Source organism: Acinonyx jubatus, chromosome E3, assembly GCF_027475565.1.
Source record: "Acinonyx jubatus isolate Ajub_Pintada_27869175 chromosome E3, VMU_Ajub_asm_v1.0, whole genome shotgun sequence".
Lineage (NCBI taxonomy): Eukaryota > Metazoa > Chordata > Mammalia > Carnivora > Felidae > Acinonyx > Acinonyx jubatus.
This window is the reverse complement of record NC_069398.1, coordinates 17,474,373-17,490,831: the sequence shown is the minus strand read 5'-3', so window position 1 is coordinate 17,490,831 and position 16,459 is coordinate 17,474,373. Positions and strand designations below refer to the sequence as shown.

The 16,459-nt window shown below is 58.0% G+C and overlaps 1 protein-coding gene across 5 annotated transcripts in view; it reads left to right on the top strand.

The window, feature by feature from the left end:
* GSG1L (GSG1 like) overlaps window positions 1–16,459 on the top strand; it is a 205,413-nt gene that overhangs the window by 182,798 nt on the left and 6,156 nt on the right. For 2 of the 5 annotated variants that reach the window (XM_053213137.1, XM_027051096.2), the window contains one exon: window positions 10,153–10,223. The exons of 1 other annotated variant lie outside the window; for it this stretch is intronic. In XM_053213137.1, the coding sequence (XP_053069112.1) occupies window positions 10,153–10,223 (71 nt within the window). Of the gene's footprint in view, window positions 1–100; window positions 900–10,152; window positions 10,224–16,459 lie in introns of those variants that run through there. 2 more of the 5 variants (XM_053213135.1, XM_053213134.1) reach the window with 2 other exon arrangements.

Here is a 16,459-nt window from a genome sequence, read left to right as displayed (position 1 = left end):
CTCTCTGGTTTCCACTGGGTCCTGGCGCCTGGAACCTCAGGGGCCCAATAAGGTATCTGACCGACCCTCCCTAATAATTACGTTGCCGATCACAATGCAGGATTGTACTTCCTGTTGCGGGCGCTGTTCCTGGGCCTGGCCTGCACGTCCTCGTCGAACCCGGGCTGCACTCATTAAGAAATCCACCAGGGTGGAAATTGACGCCGCAGTTTACTGGCTGTGGGTCCGTCCCCAGCTGTGGGTCACCTCGCCTCCTGGAGCCTCAGTTTTCCTGGCTGGAAGATGGGCTGACGCCTTCTTCGCACTTTTGAAGATTACGTGAGATGATGCAGCGGAGCATCTGTAACTAAACCAGGGCCCCCCTTTCCCCAGCCACACCCCTGCCAGAAACCTCCCTATACAGGGCAAGTAAGACACGCTCCCTGCCCGAGAGAGGGGCACAGCACGTGCTGTGCTCTTGGCGGCCGCTGGAGAACTCAGCAGAAAGACGTGCTTTGTTTGCCCCCCCGGGGTGGTTTCCACATTTTTCGATTTTGGCTGAGTTGTAAAAATCAGGAGAGTTCACGTTAAAACATCCAGGCGTTTGCTTCTCACGAGAAAGCGGAGGGTCTGGCCTCGCTGGGCCCCTGTTCTTGCGTGGTGTCTGTGGGCTGGAGGGAGGAGCAGGTGCTCCCGGGGAGTCCTCCGGGCTCTCCATCACCCGCCTTGCCCCTGCCTCGGCGTCTAGTGAGCACCCCAAGCATGGGGTCTCTTGGAGGTGACGGCAGGCCGAGGGCCTGGGCCCACCCCCGGGAGCTAGAAGATAGAAGGGCTTTCAGAGATGAGACCCTTGAGCCAAGTTTTGAAAGACACGTGCAGTGCTCAGCGGCCAGAGGGCGGTGGGTGAGAGAAGGCGTTCTCAGGCTCAGGCAGCAGCATGAGCAAAAGCTGGCGGTGGGGTGGGGGTGGGGGGGACACACAAACGTATTTAGGAAAAGCTGAGCAGTTTGGTTGACTTAGGAGTGGGAGTTGGACCTGGATCCCCGATCTCTCTCCTCCTCCCACAGTGTGGGGGCCACGGTGTGGGCTGGGAGCCCTCCCCAGGCCTGCTTCCTGGGGCCCAGCCCTCGCTGGTCCCTGGAGGCAGACACGGAGCAGCTAGATGCCAAGCGGGGGGTGGGGGGAGATGGGCCCGGGCATGAACGACTCCCACACCGTCGAGGGGCTGAGCCCCACTTTGCCCATCCCCCTGCCCGGTACAGAGGGGGCTCTCTGCTTTCTGCTCTCCCGTCTGTTGTCGGGAAGCTCTCAGAAAGGTCTGTGTCCACTTCGTCATCTCTCTCTCACCACACAGCCCCCTGCAGTCTGCCCTTTGCCCCCCCACCCCCACCCCAAACAGCTCCCAGGGGCCCTGACGCTCAGCATGCACCCTCCTCCCTCGGCCCCACCCACTCCCCTCCCCACCCCCCGCCCCTGTTCTGTTAAATGGCAATGCTCCCAGGGCTCCTTCTAGGCCTTCTTCTGTCCTCAGTTGACGTGAGCCTCAGTGGCCACACATGTGCCAGGACTCCCACACTCTTAGTCAACCCCAGACCGCCTCACTCCATATCCATCTGCCTCTTTGTTGCTGCTACTTCGGATTCTCAAAAGCACCCAAAATCAGCAGGGCCAGGACCGACTCACGATGGTCTCCTCCAAACCCGGTCTTTTGCCGCATCTCTCTGCCTCCTGGTCCGGCGTATTGGAGCCAGACCCCTGCGGGCCCTGCGTGGTCTTCCTGCATCTGGCCTCACCCCTGCCGTCAGCCCACCCCCTCCCCTTCTCTGCACTCCTAGTCTCCGGGCACCTCTGCCCCCAGCTTTCTGCCTAAAACACCTCTCCATTTCCCGATAGCCTCTCGCCATCACCTATGCGGCCACTGCCTAGCTTCACTGAGGACCCTGGTCCCCTTCCCCTGTGTGCAGCACCCCCTGGGCCCTCGCAGTCCCCCAGCCACATGGTTCCCCTGCCTGCAGGTAGCTGCCGGACTGCCGTCCTCTCTGCCCGGAGTGCCCCCCACTCTGCTCTGCCGAGGTCCAGCCTTCAGGTGGTGCCTCTAGCCTTGACCCTGAGCTGCACAAACCCCCATCTGTCCTGTAACAGCCCCGTGAACCATCCCCCGCTGCACTCAGTTCTAAGCCCGCAGGTACTCAGCAAGGTCCACGGGGCAGGGACGCCTGTCCGCTCACCTGTTTTACCCCCCACCAGTCTGATGGGTAGAGCGTGCGGTTTCCCACTGTTTCCCTGGCTGAGCTGAACAGCACCCCGCCTCAGGTGTGCCCACCGCCCTGTAGGCCGACGGAGGGGCTTAGAGGGCACCACAGGGCCCCCGGAGCCCCCAAGAGGCCGTTGAAGGTGAGGTGGGGGTTCCACTTTGTGCTAGTGATTATTCGTTTTTTTTTCCTAAGTCGCAATTTCTCACCCATGTGGTCCTGAAAATAATCTCAAGGCGCTCTTCTCTAGAGGTCTCACTTAAAACCCTAGTATCGGAGACTGGAGAGAAAAAAAAATTGTCAACTGCACGTAACCATCAGGGAAGGCATTGGCTACGTGGATATTTATCTTTTCTGTTACTTTCCAAATGTTTCTTTCGCATCATGATGATACCACTCACGAGATGGGAAGAGCAAAAAAAAAGGCATCATTGGGAAAAACTCATTTATTTCCCCCTATTTTGGAACGGCACTTTTGATAAGACGTTGTGGAATCTTAATTTCCTATTTGTGGTCATCGGTTTGCCGATGTTTCTTGTAATTCCAGCCTTTTATTCCAGTGCACATGGATCATTTCAGAATCACGGTGTCCTTTGTCCTCTGCGACTGTCCCCCGATATTTAGCCTCTGAGACCCATTCAGGCACGACATCCTCTCACCCGGCTGTTTCCGCGGCCAGCAGGGCGCCTTGTGCTTCCTTACTCTTTGTTGGGGTCCTTTGAAATCACCGTGTATTCTGGAGAGGAGTGTGACGCCCAGAAATGGGAGGTGGCCCCGTGGACACTGCGGGACCCCCGCCTGGCTCCACGATTAGGCCGCCGGCCGCCGGTGCGTGAAAAGAAAGCTAAGCGCACAGATGGACCCTTGAAGTGGAAAGCGATCAAAGGAGAGCGGGGAGCACATCTGGAAGGAACGGCCGCTCCCTGAACTCCCACGTGTTCTGCTAAATAACAGCCAGCTGGAGGGGACATGAGAAGCGGGAGGGAGCTGGCTAGGCTCCTCCCTCAGCCCCCGGCGCCCTCCTGCCCCACTGGCACTGCTCCCAGCTCTTTGGTGATGCCCATGTGTAGCCAGGACTATGGGGGGGACCCTGGAGGCCTGGTCCGCTGGGCCGCAGCCTAGGACGCAGAGGGCGACCGGGACGAAGCTTAGTGGAGCCCCACACGCGCCCAAAGCCAAGGGTCCGGCGACTGGCTCCTCAGATGTGATCCCAGGCCAACGGCGTCAGCCTCGCCTGGGAACCTGCTGGAATGCGGCATCTCAGGCCCCGCCCCAGACCTGCCGAACCCTAATATGCGTTTTAACCAGCCGCTCCGGTGACTGGCGGGCACTACTAAGTCCAGGAAACACGGGGGGCCGGAGCACAGAGCGGAGGCGGCCCGCACGTGACTCAGGAGGCGGACGTGGCCAGCGGGTAAAGGAAGGCCCCGCACCCCAGCAGCACTCAGAGTGCGGCCCCCGAACCAGTGCCCATTTGCAGACATCCACAGTGACGTGAGGACAGGAGTTGAGGTCCAAGTTTGGAGGCTCTCGCGGAAAGTGGAGGTTGCCGGGGGCCTGGGTGGCTCAGTCGGTTGAGCATCCGACTCTTGATTCCGGCTCAGGTCACGATCCCGGGGTCGTGGAATCAAGCCCCGAGTCCAGCTCCACGCTGACGGCACAGAGCCTGCTTGGGATTTTCTCTCCGTCTCCCTCTGCCCCGCCCCCTGCTCGAGCATGCACAAGCTCTCTCAACAACAGGCAGGAAGGCAGGAAGGCAGGCAGGCAGGAAGGGGCTGCTGGGACACCCGAGCTTGCTCTTCGTATGTGGTTTTCCCATTTCATTTTCTAGTAACTCATTTTTATTGTATTTTATTTCAAAAAATTGGTCCAAGGTAGATTGAAGATTGAGGGGGGAAACGTACGTACCAGTTCATACCTGGAAGTGGCTGGTGGCTCGGAAAACAGAAGCCAACCCCGGGCACGGCGAGAGAGGGGCCGGCTTTGAGGATGGCACAACCAGGTCACAGGGGAGGGAGGATATTCTGGAAGGGCTGTGCTGGAGAGGTCCTGGGGCTCCTGTCACAGCAGAGGGAAGGCCTGGCAGAGCCCCTGGCTGTGGCGACTTGACCTGCTGTGGCCCTGCTGTGGCCCTGCTGTTTGGCCCTGGAATTAGGCGGGCAGGTACTGGGGGCCTCCTGAGGAGGCGGGACATCGGCCTCACTTGCCTGTAGGACCTCGTGACGCAGGTGGGGCAGGTACCACCCGGCGGGGCAGGGCGGGGTGGGGCGGGGCGGGGCGGGAGGGGGGGGTGCGGCTGAGAATCCCTGCAGGACATGGAGAAACACTCAAGATACGAGGACCGATAAACCTGAGTTCACGCACAATCCTGCCACTAGCCAGCCGCGGGGCTGGAGCCGATGTGTTCCGTGGTCAGTGACGTCACACCGGTCCCTTCAGATCAGCCACGCTGGGAGTAGTCACCAATGCCGCAAAGCAGGGCTCTTGCCCTCTGTCGGAGAGCCAGGGTTAGCCTGCGCCAGCACACTGCTAAACCCGGGGCAAGTCCCTAGCCTATCCTGCCTTTAGTGTTCACGTCTGTAAAATGGGCATGATGCTAATGGCGGTAGTGGTGGTGACTTTGGTAGGGATGCAGGTTTGCGTGGGTGCGCACAGACCCCAAATAGTGGGGATTGAGACAATTTACGAGTTTCTTCCTGTCGCGCTTGAAAGTCGGAGCGGGTACCGCGGTTCCTGTCACCCTTCCCCGGGGTTCATTCACTGGGCACCAGCCACAGCATCGACTCACTGTGAGTTTCTGCTCTGACTCTCCTTGTCCCCACTTTGGGAAGACTCTGTCTCTTCTGGGGCGGAAGGCTCCTCTCCTCCTCTTCCCCCTCCTCCCCTCCCGCTCCCCCTCCTCCTCTTCCTCCCCTTTCTAGTCCCCCTCCTCCTCCTCCCCCTCTTCCTCCTCCTCTTCCTCCCCTTTCTAGTCCCCCTCCTCCTCCTCCCCCTCTTCCTCCTCCTCTTCCTCCCCTTTCTAGTCCCCCTCCTCCTCCTCCCCCTCTTCCTCCTCCTCCTCCTCCTCCTGTGGGTGCCCTCTGCTCTGAATCCAGACATACCTGATGCCTTGAAGCCTTTTCCCTGCTTTTTTCCAAAACACCCCTTTTCTGTGGCAGCACGTGGCTCAGGTCTGACTGATGGCATGGAAGGAGGGAAGGGGTGTGTGGCTCCTTTTGAGGGGCGGGGATTGGTAAGCATGTTAAAATACCATCCTTCCACGTCAGGGGCTATGAGGTGAAGTCACAGAGGGACAGGCCATAAAGGCCCCGGGGGATGAGGGCGCTGGCGACCATCGTAATAACGGTATCAGGAAGAACTCTACACAACGCTTTACATGGAATCCTTCAGCTAATCCCGAAGCCGCCTCGAGAGGTAACCTTCTTCTGCCCATTGACCAGAGGAGGAAATCAAGACTCACAGGCAATCGGGACATGTCCAGACTCAAGTAGCTCGCAGAAGAGACGCCCAGCACCCGCAGAGGGAAGCGCATTTGGGGAGGGGGGTTCGCTGCCCCTCCCCCCACCCGCCGCCCTCCCTTCTGAGCACTGCTTCGGTCCCAGCACCCCCCATTTCCCCATCAAGGCCCTTACTGGGATTTGTGGGTAATTTCTCACACCACCATTTAAAAAAGAAAAAAAGCCTGTCTTCAGAAAGCACATCATATTTCCTCCAGGAAATCACAGGTCAGGTCAAATGTGATTGTCACCTGGTGCTGTTAGCCATTGTTTCTCTCCTTTCCGCACGGTGGAAAGTTCTCTCCTTTCCACTCAGCACCTTGGATGCTCCCCACGTGGGCTGATCTCAGCCTCGGGCCGTCTGCGCGCCTCCTCTCTCCCTTCCTTCCCGGCTAACCAAACGCTCGGCTAGACCCTGAGGCCTCCGAGTGGGGAATGAGCGAGATGGCATCCTCTTCTCTCGGACTCCAAAGCGTACCGGGGAAGAACGGTTAAGCAGGTTTGCGAGCAGTGGTGGTGAACCTGTCTGGCGTCCTCACTGCGTCAGGTGCCAGGCTCCGGGCTCTGCACTCGCCAGCGGGGCAGTGTGCTTGTCCTTACTGTCATGCTTACCGCTGTGTGCCCGTTGCCACATAGAAACCGCTAGACCACGGGATCCAGGTGAGCCGCACAAGGCCACGCTGCCTGCTAATAGGGCTGCCGTCGGCCGCGATCCCTCCTCGCCGCAGGGCGCAGGGCTCAGTCGTGCCCCAAGCATCCCCTCGTCCTCACGTGTTTCCTGCTGGGAAGCACTGGGGGGCTATGGGAGGGCCATCAGCCCGTGCTGTGACTGCTGCCACGCCGTGGCCCCTCACAAGGGCCCGCAGATCTGTTACTTGCATGGACGACTCGGGTAGAGAGGGCTGTGTGGGAGCAAGGAAACCAGCTCTTTCCAGAATGGCCACACGGCACAGCAGAGAGACAGGCAGACCTGTGTGAGTCCAGCTCCCTGTCTGAGAAGTGAGTAGGTCCCGTGGCCTCCAGCATGTGGCTCCAGTGGCAGGTGCGGGCGGGCCCCCTCGACGCAGCCTCTGCTGGTCCCAACAGGTGGTTCTCAGCCCTGGCTGTGCGTTAGTGTCGCCTGGTGATTGAAACCTCCCAGGGTGACTTCGGTGGGCCTCCAAGTGGAGAACCCTTGTTAAGACCAGGGGTTAACACACTGTCTCCCGAAAACCAAATCTCGCCCACCGCTTGCTGTAAATAACCTACTAAACAACACGCTCATTGGTTTACACATGGTCTGCGGCTGCTTTCAAACTACAGGGGCAGTTGAGTAGTCGGGACAGAGACCGTGTGGCCAGAAAGGCCTCACGTATTAACTATTTACTACCCAGAGCTTTACAGAAGAAGTTTGCCAACACCTGGTCTAGGCAGTTGTCCGCCCTGCCAACCTTCTGAATGAACATTATCTAGCCTAGAACTTAGCATTTTAAGTCAGGATTAACGTGAGCTTAAGGGCAGAGGCCCCTCTGAGTGGTACCTGTGGCCCCCAAGCCCAGCACAAGGCCTGGCCCCAGCAAATGCTCACTAATTGGCAGGTGTTCTTTGATATGTTAACTATTGCACTTTGAGCTTCTTGGCCTGGAGGTTTGGGTGACCAGGGAGAGGAGGGACCTTACCGGGTGGGGCCGGTTCTCTCCTTAGACACCAGCTCCTTGGCGCACTGACCCCTCTCCCCAGGGCTGAGGGTCCCAGCAGAGCCCAAGGAGAGGTGCACAGCATGAGGCCTGGTGAAGAATGATCTCAGAAGATAAGAAGCCATGAGAACTAGGAGCCTGGGGTAGATGAACAATCGGTTCAAGGTTAAGGCTGTGAAACGCAGGAGGATGTTCAAGGCCCATTACATGATGGGGCAGGCATCTGTTGACCCAGAGTCACTGGACATGGCCAGAAAGATGGCCCTCTGGGACAGGGATGGGCTCAGCTACACGGTCCAGCCTCCATCCAGCGTTTGAGTTTCACAAATGGTGATAGTCTCTCCTTGATTACCTCTGGGGATGGGGGCTTAGCATCTTGCAGGTTAGAAGCGTGAGAAACTGGACAAACCCCTAAATATCTGTCAGTAGGGGACTGAATGTTAACTGTTCTTTCACATACAATATGAGGAAACAGACGAGTGAGGTTTACATGTACTGACGTGGAAAGATGTTGGAGATTTTTGTGGGTAAGAAAACAGGTTACAAAAGCATGTTTAATTTGAGACTATATATGTTTAAAAAAAAAAAGTTGAGTTCTGAAAAGATATACACTAAACTCCTAACAGTGGTGATCCCATTACACGGAGGTGTCATTATAGGGGGACTTTTGCTCTATTGTGTGGGAGTTATAGTTGTTGGAATAAGCCTGTGCTATCAGGAAAATAACAAAGATGCTTCTACTAGGGATGAAAAAAAAGAAGAAAAGAAAAGAAAAGAAAAGAAGGACATTTTTCCTTGTATGGAACCTTCTCATAGCATTGACGAGGCTATCTGCCGATGATATCTGCCTTCCTGTAGCGTTAACACTTAGGGCTTTGTTCTGCTGTCTGGAACCATCCAGGCCCTACAAAATATTTGTTAAAAAAACAAAACACAACAACAACAACAATGACAAAAACTGTGTTCACAGTTTGCTCCCTGGCAAGCATAGGCCTAGCCCCTCAGTACAGTGGGCAATCTTGGGTGCCGTTATACAACACCTGTCATTTTCTTTTCTTTCTTTTTTTAATGTTTATTTATTTTTGAGAGAGAGAGAGACAGAGAGGGAGCGGGGGAGGGGCAGAGAGAGAGGGAGACACAGAATCCGAAGCTGGCTCCAGGCTCCAAGCCGTCAGCACAGAGCCTGACGCGGGGCTCAGAAGTCAGGGCGCGAGATCACGACCTGAGCCAATGTCAGATGCTTAACACACACTTAACTGCGTCAGCAGGCGCCGCAACACTTGTCATTTTCTGACTCGTGTGCGAGCTGCCTTCCTACCCGATCAGAAGCTCTCTGAGGGCAGAGACTGTGAAGTGACGTAGGCACTTCTGTGGTGCACCCAGAATCTGGTGTAGATTACACAGAGCAGGTCCTTTGGAAGTTCTTGTTGAGTGAATGAATGAATGAATGAGCAGTCCGAGGGAACCACAATGATCAGTGCATGAGCGTTCCTGTCCCTTCTACTAGGCATCTGGCATGGCTTGCTGGTCATTCATCACCTTCCCATGTCTCCTTCTCTAGCCCCACGCGTCTGGACACACTGGGCAACTAGACATAAGACACGCTAGGAGGAATCCGAAAACAGGGGTGGAGCATTTGCCTGGGAGAGGACGGAGACGTCCCTGCATGAGAGAAACGAGGGTGTCAGTGCAAAGAGGAGGCGAGTGGAGGAGCGCAAAGCAAGTAAAAGGCAAAAAGGAATTGAGGAAAGATATCAAAACGTACGGCCACGGGCGGTGTTCTCCCGCAGACACGATAATGATTGGAATTGTGTCTACCTCTGGGGACCAGACTGTGCTCCTGGAAGGGTGATGCTCCTCCGGACTGGACCAGGCGGAGCTCTGCAATTTATCTGGGTTACAAAGAGGCGAGCGCAATGTGGGAACACGGCCCTGCCCAGTCTCGGGCCCAAGCAGTGCTGGGCCAGGGGTGAGGGTTTCCCTGTGCAGCTGCCCCCACCAGACCCTCGTCAGCCTCTGCTCCGTGCTTCGCATCTCTGCCACACCAATGCCAGCCCCCTCTGGAGCTGCAGTGATCCTGAGATGCCAGAGGAGATGGCAGCCACACACGTTGGTGGGAAGGAGCCACCTTCCAAACCTTCTGTGCCAGAAATCAGAGGGCCGGGGCTTTGTTTATGCGTAGACATGCCTCGAGGAAGTGCTTTGATTTAGTGAAGAAAAGAGACCCAGCTGATAGGAGTCCATTGGCCCCAAATCAGAAAATAGAGGGAAGCAAAAATAAGGCTACAGATTTAATCCCTATATTCTCATTATCTAGGGTTAGTTCCTGTTAGCCTTTTGGTATAGATTCTGCCAAATAATCTTTTGTGCGTCCCGGTGTATAATTTTTAAATCAAACCGTGTGCAGTCTTTTGTCGTGTACCGTTTGCACATAACAGAACGTCTTTTTGTGAGAACACGTGGGTTGGCGTCCCTGCTCCGCCTCTGACTTATTAGCTGGTGGCGCTTGACTGGTCTCATTAGCATCCAGTGCCTCCGTTTCCCCATCAACAAAGTGGAGATAATGACGCCCATCTAAGGGGGTTGCGGGAAGGCTCCCACGGGGCGGGGGGGGGGGGGTGGGTGGCACAGAGTTACTTTGCACAGTTGTTCTCGAGGGGAAAGGACTGTACCTTTGTTCAGGTCTTGGGTCTCTGCCAACTCAGCTCGCTCTTTCTTACGCAGGCTTTTGGGTCCTTTTCTTTCCAGGCTCGAGAAGGGGGATGGGCTCGAGGAGGAGGACCTTCACTTAGATTGTCGCCACGAGAGACACCCTGCCCGTAAGTGGCCTCGTCTGCGGTAGCCCGCGCTACAGATTCGTGGGCCATCCGCGGAGAGGGGACCCCGGAGATGAGCCAGGCCCGCCTCTCCCCGCACCCCTGCTCGCTCCCGCAGACACACACCGCAGATGGGGAAACCGAGGCCCGGCACCTTGGGCTGTAGCAAGTCTTCTGCACGCGGTGGCCGTGGCTCTCTCGCCATGGGGGTGGGCTGCTGGGAAAGCGAGAGGGACGCTGGTGCCTAAGGGCAGGCAGGCGAACCACAGCTCAAGTCCAAGTTGGGTTGTCCGGAAGGGAGGACAGCTCCGGGCTCGACGGGAGGTGACAGTGGGCAAGATTTGGGCCGTGGAGGCGTGTGGCAGCCAGAGTGCACTGTCTTCGTCTACCTGGCTGTGGGGGATGCCATCGGCAGAATCTAGGGCACCCATTAGGAAAACAAATGTCTGAACCAGAAAGCGAAGGGAGGCGAAAGGAGAGAGGGCCTTGTTCCAGACGGAAGAAGAGGGAGCCAACGTGAGATTAAAGTGAAAATAGCAGCATCTCAGTTAAGCCCGCCGGATGCCCACCTCACCCCCCTACCAAGGGCCTTTCATGCCTGATCTCATATGCTTGCTGACCCCGAGCATGTTGCAGTTGAGGAAATTAAGGCTCAGAGAGGTGGGGTAGCTTGCTCAAGGTCACACAGCTTGGCCACCTGTGGCAGAGCAGTTCAAGCAGACGCTGTCCGTGCCTGCTGTCTCAGGGCTTGTGGGAAGCGAAGTTTCAGTGCCCTCCGGCTGCCGGTATCTGCATCTCTGTGCCAGGGGGCTTCCCCTACCTGCGATCACAGAAGGAGGGAAGTGCCTGGGGAGCTCCCTGCGTGGGCTCGCTCCAGGCCTGTGTTTGGCCTGGTCCCCTGCAGGGTGAACAGATCCGGGTAGTGGGTTTCGCAGCCCTCCCGGGGCTGGCCGCCTTCCTTCTGTGCACCCTGCACCTCCTTAACATCACGCACGCTCCCGTCCCTACCGCAAGGTCTGCTGGGGGAGACTCACACTAAGACAGTGGAGGCTTACACCCAGGTCTGTCTGACCTCAGATCCCGGGAACTGAAGGAGAAATGGCTCAGCTTGGAGGGAGGGGCCTGGGAGGAGAAGAGGAGAGGTCTGGTCCTCACTCTGGGGGCTCCCGAAGGACGCGCTGGCCCGGTGAGGTGGCCAGAATGCCAGTGATGCGCCTGAGGAACGGGGGCGGGGCGGGGGGGGGGCGCTGCAGTGGACCCTGGGCTCACACACTGAGATTGCAGGCCAGGTGTCTGTGCTGGAGTGGAGGGCTTCCTGGAGGAAGGGGTCAGGAACCAGGGCATGGAGGGCGCTGGGGAGGGCCCACCTCAGGGATAACAGGGGGGTGCAGAAATCCCTCCGAGGGGCTCAGAAATCACGTAGTACGGACGAAGGCTGAGAACCCTGGCCATGTGCAAGTGCCATTGGCTCCTGCTTGATCCTGGGCCTCCCCATGCTTCCTGTAGAATGGGTAGGAAACTCTGGGTGGAAAGAAGCCAGGGGGCCTGTCTTGGGGGCAGGAAAGGCCAATCCCTGAAGCCCAAGGACGAAGAAAGAGTGGAGGAGACCCAGTCTGGCTCTAAGAGCAAGCCCCGGAATTAAGAATGAGGACACCCAGGGTGGGGGGAACTGCAGAAGCCCTCCCCCCCCAGCCCAGCCCCCACGGCCCTCACCCCTGCCCTGGCGCCCATGTCATCTCCCAAGCAGCGTTTCCTCCCCAAGACAAGCATCACATGCAATCACCAGGTCCGCAGCCAGCAGAGAATCCATCATTTGTTCCCTCAAAGACACAGCCATGAGCGACAGCAGACGGAGGCCCCCACCTTGCGGGGCTCACCGTCTAGGGGGAAAGGGAAAGTAAGAAATGACTCAGGAACCAACACGACAGTCTCAGGTACAGACCAGGCTTCAGAAGGAGCGGGGGAGCCTGATGAATGAGAAGGGGCCGGCCAGGGGAAGACCCTTCCGGCAGAAGCTCACAAATGCAGAGTCCCCGACGGAGGAGGAGCCAGGACTAGAGGCCGGTGTGGCCGCAGCAGGGAAAGCAGCGATGCTGGCGACCGACCTTCGGCAATAAAGATACAAGTGGGTGGGTTCAGGAACTTTCTGCTGGCAGAACTGTCCGAATGGCTTCCTTTGGGTTCTCCCCGAAGCAGAGCCAGAGATCAGGATTCAGCAGCGAGCCCCTGTCTGGGTGAGCCCAGAAAACACAAGAAGGAGCGGGGAAGGCAGCCTAAGCAGGGAGAGGCGGGCGTCAGGGAAGGACACAGTGTGGAGGGGACCACCCTGAGCCCCGCCGGGGGACACGGGCAGCCAGTGCAGGACGCACGTGTCCGAGTTATGACTGCAGATTCAACAGCGGATCCCCTCGGGCGTTGAGGGCTGCTGGGGGTGGGCCACGGTGCCGGCGTTCCGCTGGGGCGGGTGGGCGAGCCCTGGTGCACTTGGAGGTCAGCAGCCTGTTCCCCGGCGGGGGCACCCATAGCATCAGCTTGTCTGATTGGAGGTGAGGGGCGGGGCGGTCAGGTGCAGAAGTTTGCCCCAGCCATCGAGGGTCTGGCGTCCCCGACCGACGGGTATGGAGAGGACAGGTTGGGGCGGCCGTGGTGTGTGGTTTGCGTGGGGTTGAGGGGTCTTGCAGGGTGGGAAGGGAGGTAGTTGAAGCTGATGAGATCCTCTAGGGAGCACACCTGGGGTGGGGAGGGACGGCGAAGCAGCCGGATCCTAATGCCTTGGGGGTCACAGAGGAGCCATGGAAGGTGGTGGGGAAGGGGCTTGGGAGGGTTGTCTGCGGCCCCCCGGAGGTTCGGTGGACCCCATAACACTTCTCCGAGGGAGTGCCTTTTATCAGGTAGCCCAGCCGAGGTGGCGGGGGAGGGTGGCTGTCCATCCCAGGGGCCACAGGAGGCACTGGGGGCTCCAGTAAAGCCAGGAAGGGAAAGATCCCATCCGCTGTCCGAGGGGGACTTGGCTTCAGGCACTTTAATTACCCTCAGGTGGCTGCTGCTGTGGTCCCATGAACGTCATTTGTTCCTCCACGTGTTCAACACATCTCCAGGAAAGATGCTTCTCTGGGCTGGGCCCATGCCGGGTTCTGGAACGTGGGGGGTGAATAAGGTGTGTTCCTGGACTGGGGAGCTCCCAAGCATGGCCGTGTGGTGTGGCCAGAACTGAAGCGGGCTCAGCGCAGGCGCGGTGTCAGCAGAGGGGCGGCGCCTCCTCTGGCTCGGGCCGGGGGCGGGCTGCAGGACAGGGAGGGGGCACTTGGCCAGCAGCGATCCAACTTGGTAGAGTCCTACAGCTCCACCGCTTCCTGGGCTAGGTTACAAAAATAGCCGACAAGAGGAGCTCGGTGCCACCAGGTCTGCTGACACTAGGTCACCCCGGTGTGTGTTCCGAGAACTCGACATTTATCCACTAATTCGATCCTAAACACCGTCCCGTTTTACAGGCAGGGAAATTGAGGCCCAGCAAGTGGCAGAGCTGGGATTTGCACCCAGCCTGTCTGGCTCCAGGTGAGCCGCCCCACGTCGGTGGGTGGCTCCTGGGCTGGGCACAGCCATCCACAGACGCCGGGCAGGGTGCGGGGACCCAGGGCCCAGCCACACGAGGACTTGGTCCTCGCAGACCTCACGGGCGACAAAAGCAGCCTGACCGGGCCGTCTGGGGAGACAACGCCATCTCCAGAATATGCAGCCTCTTAGCTGCGAGTGGGGCTTGGGCCAAGAAAATATTTTGGAAATGCCTGGTCGAGTTTTGCAATATTTCTGCACCGAACAGCTGCTCCGGCTTTGTGGTGGGCTGACGCGGGCAGGAGGAACGGGGGAGGAAGGACGTCAGCGAGCCCACATTATTAAAGGCTTACTGTTTGCAGGTCTCTGCTCAGCACTTCGCGGCCCTGGGAAGGAGGGGTGATGGCTCTCCCTGTGGGCGTGGAAAAAGTGAGGAGCTGAAAGGCACCCTGACTTGCTGGGATCTCTGGTCCCCTGGGGGATACAGCCCAGCCCAGGGGGCCATCTTCCCCCTTCCTCGGGGTACAGTGCTATCCCTGCTCCGGCCCCCAAGCTCCCACCCTCACCTTTTCTCACTCCCCCCTCCCTCGTTCTGCCCCAGCCCCCCTGGCCTCTCTCTTTCTAGAACATGCAGAACATCCCCCTCACAGGGCCTTTGTACTTGCCACTCTCTCTGCCTGGCATGCTCTCCCTCTGGATCATCGCATGTCTCACTTTGTCTCACCTTGACTGCTCGGCCAGAAGACCACTTCCTCGGAGAAGCTTCCCCTGACCGCACCAGCTTCCTTGGTGGCCCTTGTAGCACCCTGTCTTCTGTTCTTCATAGCGCCTGTCCCTCTCTGAACTTACCTTTTATGTTTACGGGCTTGATTTTTGTTTGGTTGTCTCTCCCAACCAGGGTCCAGGGAACAGTGCCCCGTCTTGTTTTGCTCGCGTCTGCATTCTGAGAGTCTAGAACAGTGCGTTACATACAGCAGGTGCTCGATTGTTGGCTCCAGGTTTCTCCCATCACCTCCCGCCCAAGCGGCCGCTTTTCCCTAAGCCACTCCATGAACCTTTGGTGATCTTAACTGCTCCGGGAGTCGCTATTTTTCTCTCGGGCTACTGTGATATGGATTCTGCCACAGTTTCTTTTTCCCGAGGAAGGCATTTGCTTTTGAAACTTGCCTTTGGGGCTTTGCAGTGCCACCAGCTAGCTCGGGAGCACATCGGATGTGACATTTGATGGAGGCGATGCTGCCATATGGTCCAGGTGCCTGCATCTTTCCTTCAGGGGCAACTGGGGCTTGCCGCTGATTGCAGCTGTCAGGTTCAGTGCCCGAGACAAGCTTTTGATTTTGCCAGGTGTGTCTGTAAGGCCAGGCTAGGCTGGGCAAGAGGCTGTCACTTGCCGGGTGCAGAGGTGGCTTCTGGGAATTCCGTCTCGATGGGTCTCTGCCGCTGCCGCCCTCGAAATAGCAGAGGGAATTTGGGCGAAGACTTGCCTGGGCCCAGAGCTGCTTGGCATTTTTATTAGATCAAAATCAAATCCAATATCGTGCTGCTCAAGTCTGCTTCCTTTATTAAAACGGAAACAGACAGTATTTCTGAAATAAATACGAACGCCAAGCCGCTGGGCACCAGACAGGTGTGCAGCCTGGAGACATCCGAGTCCCCGGCACCGGGGGCTCAGAGATCCAGGCCAGCGCTGACACCAGAATCACCCGGGTGGCTCCTTAAAATGCAGGTCGCCGGACCCCGTCTCTGAGTTTCTGGCTCAAGTGGGCTGGGCGGGGCCTGGGAGTCTGCATTCCCAAGGGGTCCCAAGTGATACTGTTCCTTGCTGCTCTGTGGACCAGATTCGGAGCAGTCCTCGGCCCGGAGCCAACGCCTGTCCCCCCGAAGCTGCGGCCGGGAGCGAGCTTGCATCTCGTCGCTTGGTCGGGCTCTTCAGTGGCTTCAGGATGGAAACTGCTGCTTCTAGGGCCAACTCCTCCCCAGTCCATCCTCCTAAGACACAGTTTTGATCCTGTCTCCCCCCACCCCCATCCCTTCCCAGCTCCAAAACCTCCCGTGCTGGCTCCCAGGGCGGGTGTCAGGCACCATGCCAACCCCTCCTGCACATTCCCAAAGAGGCCTTCTCGCCCCCCATCCCATCCCCGCTTTGTTTCTCCGCCATCCGTCCCTCTCGGAATCCTTCTGTGCTAAGTGTCTCCCCACTAGAATGGACAGACCAGGAGGACGGGGCCTCGTCACCGCATCTGTGTGCCTAGCCCACTATCGGCCATCAGCACACTTCTGGCGAATGACTTAGCTTAGTCCATGACCGTTTCTGCCCAGGGCAGTGTTCCTCCAGGGGCGCCTGGTCCTAAGAAACGCCGGGGGCTCTGGTCAAAATACAGAAATCCCTGGAGATTCCACTTTCTTGGTTTGGGGCAGGGCCGAGGAATCCACATCAGGGAAGTCTGATGATAAGGTGCAAACCCCAGGGGCAGATGAACGCTGCCCCCCTGAGGGGGCACTGCTGGGCCTTTTACCCCCCGGCACCCAGCGACTCTGGCAACCACAGCCCTCCACGCCTCACCCCGCCAGCCGCGTTCACCCCGCTTTCCAGCCACACAGACCTTCTTGCTCGCCACCAACATTGCTAGGCTTTTCACACCTCCTGAAAACCTCATTTACCTGCCAAGAACCTATTTCACACTCTG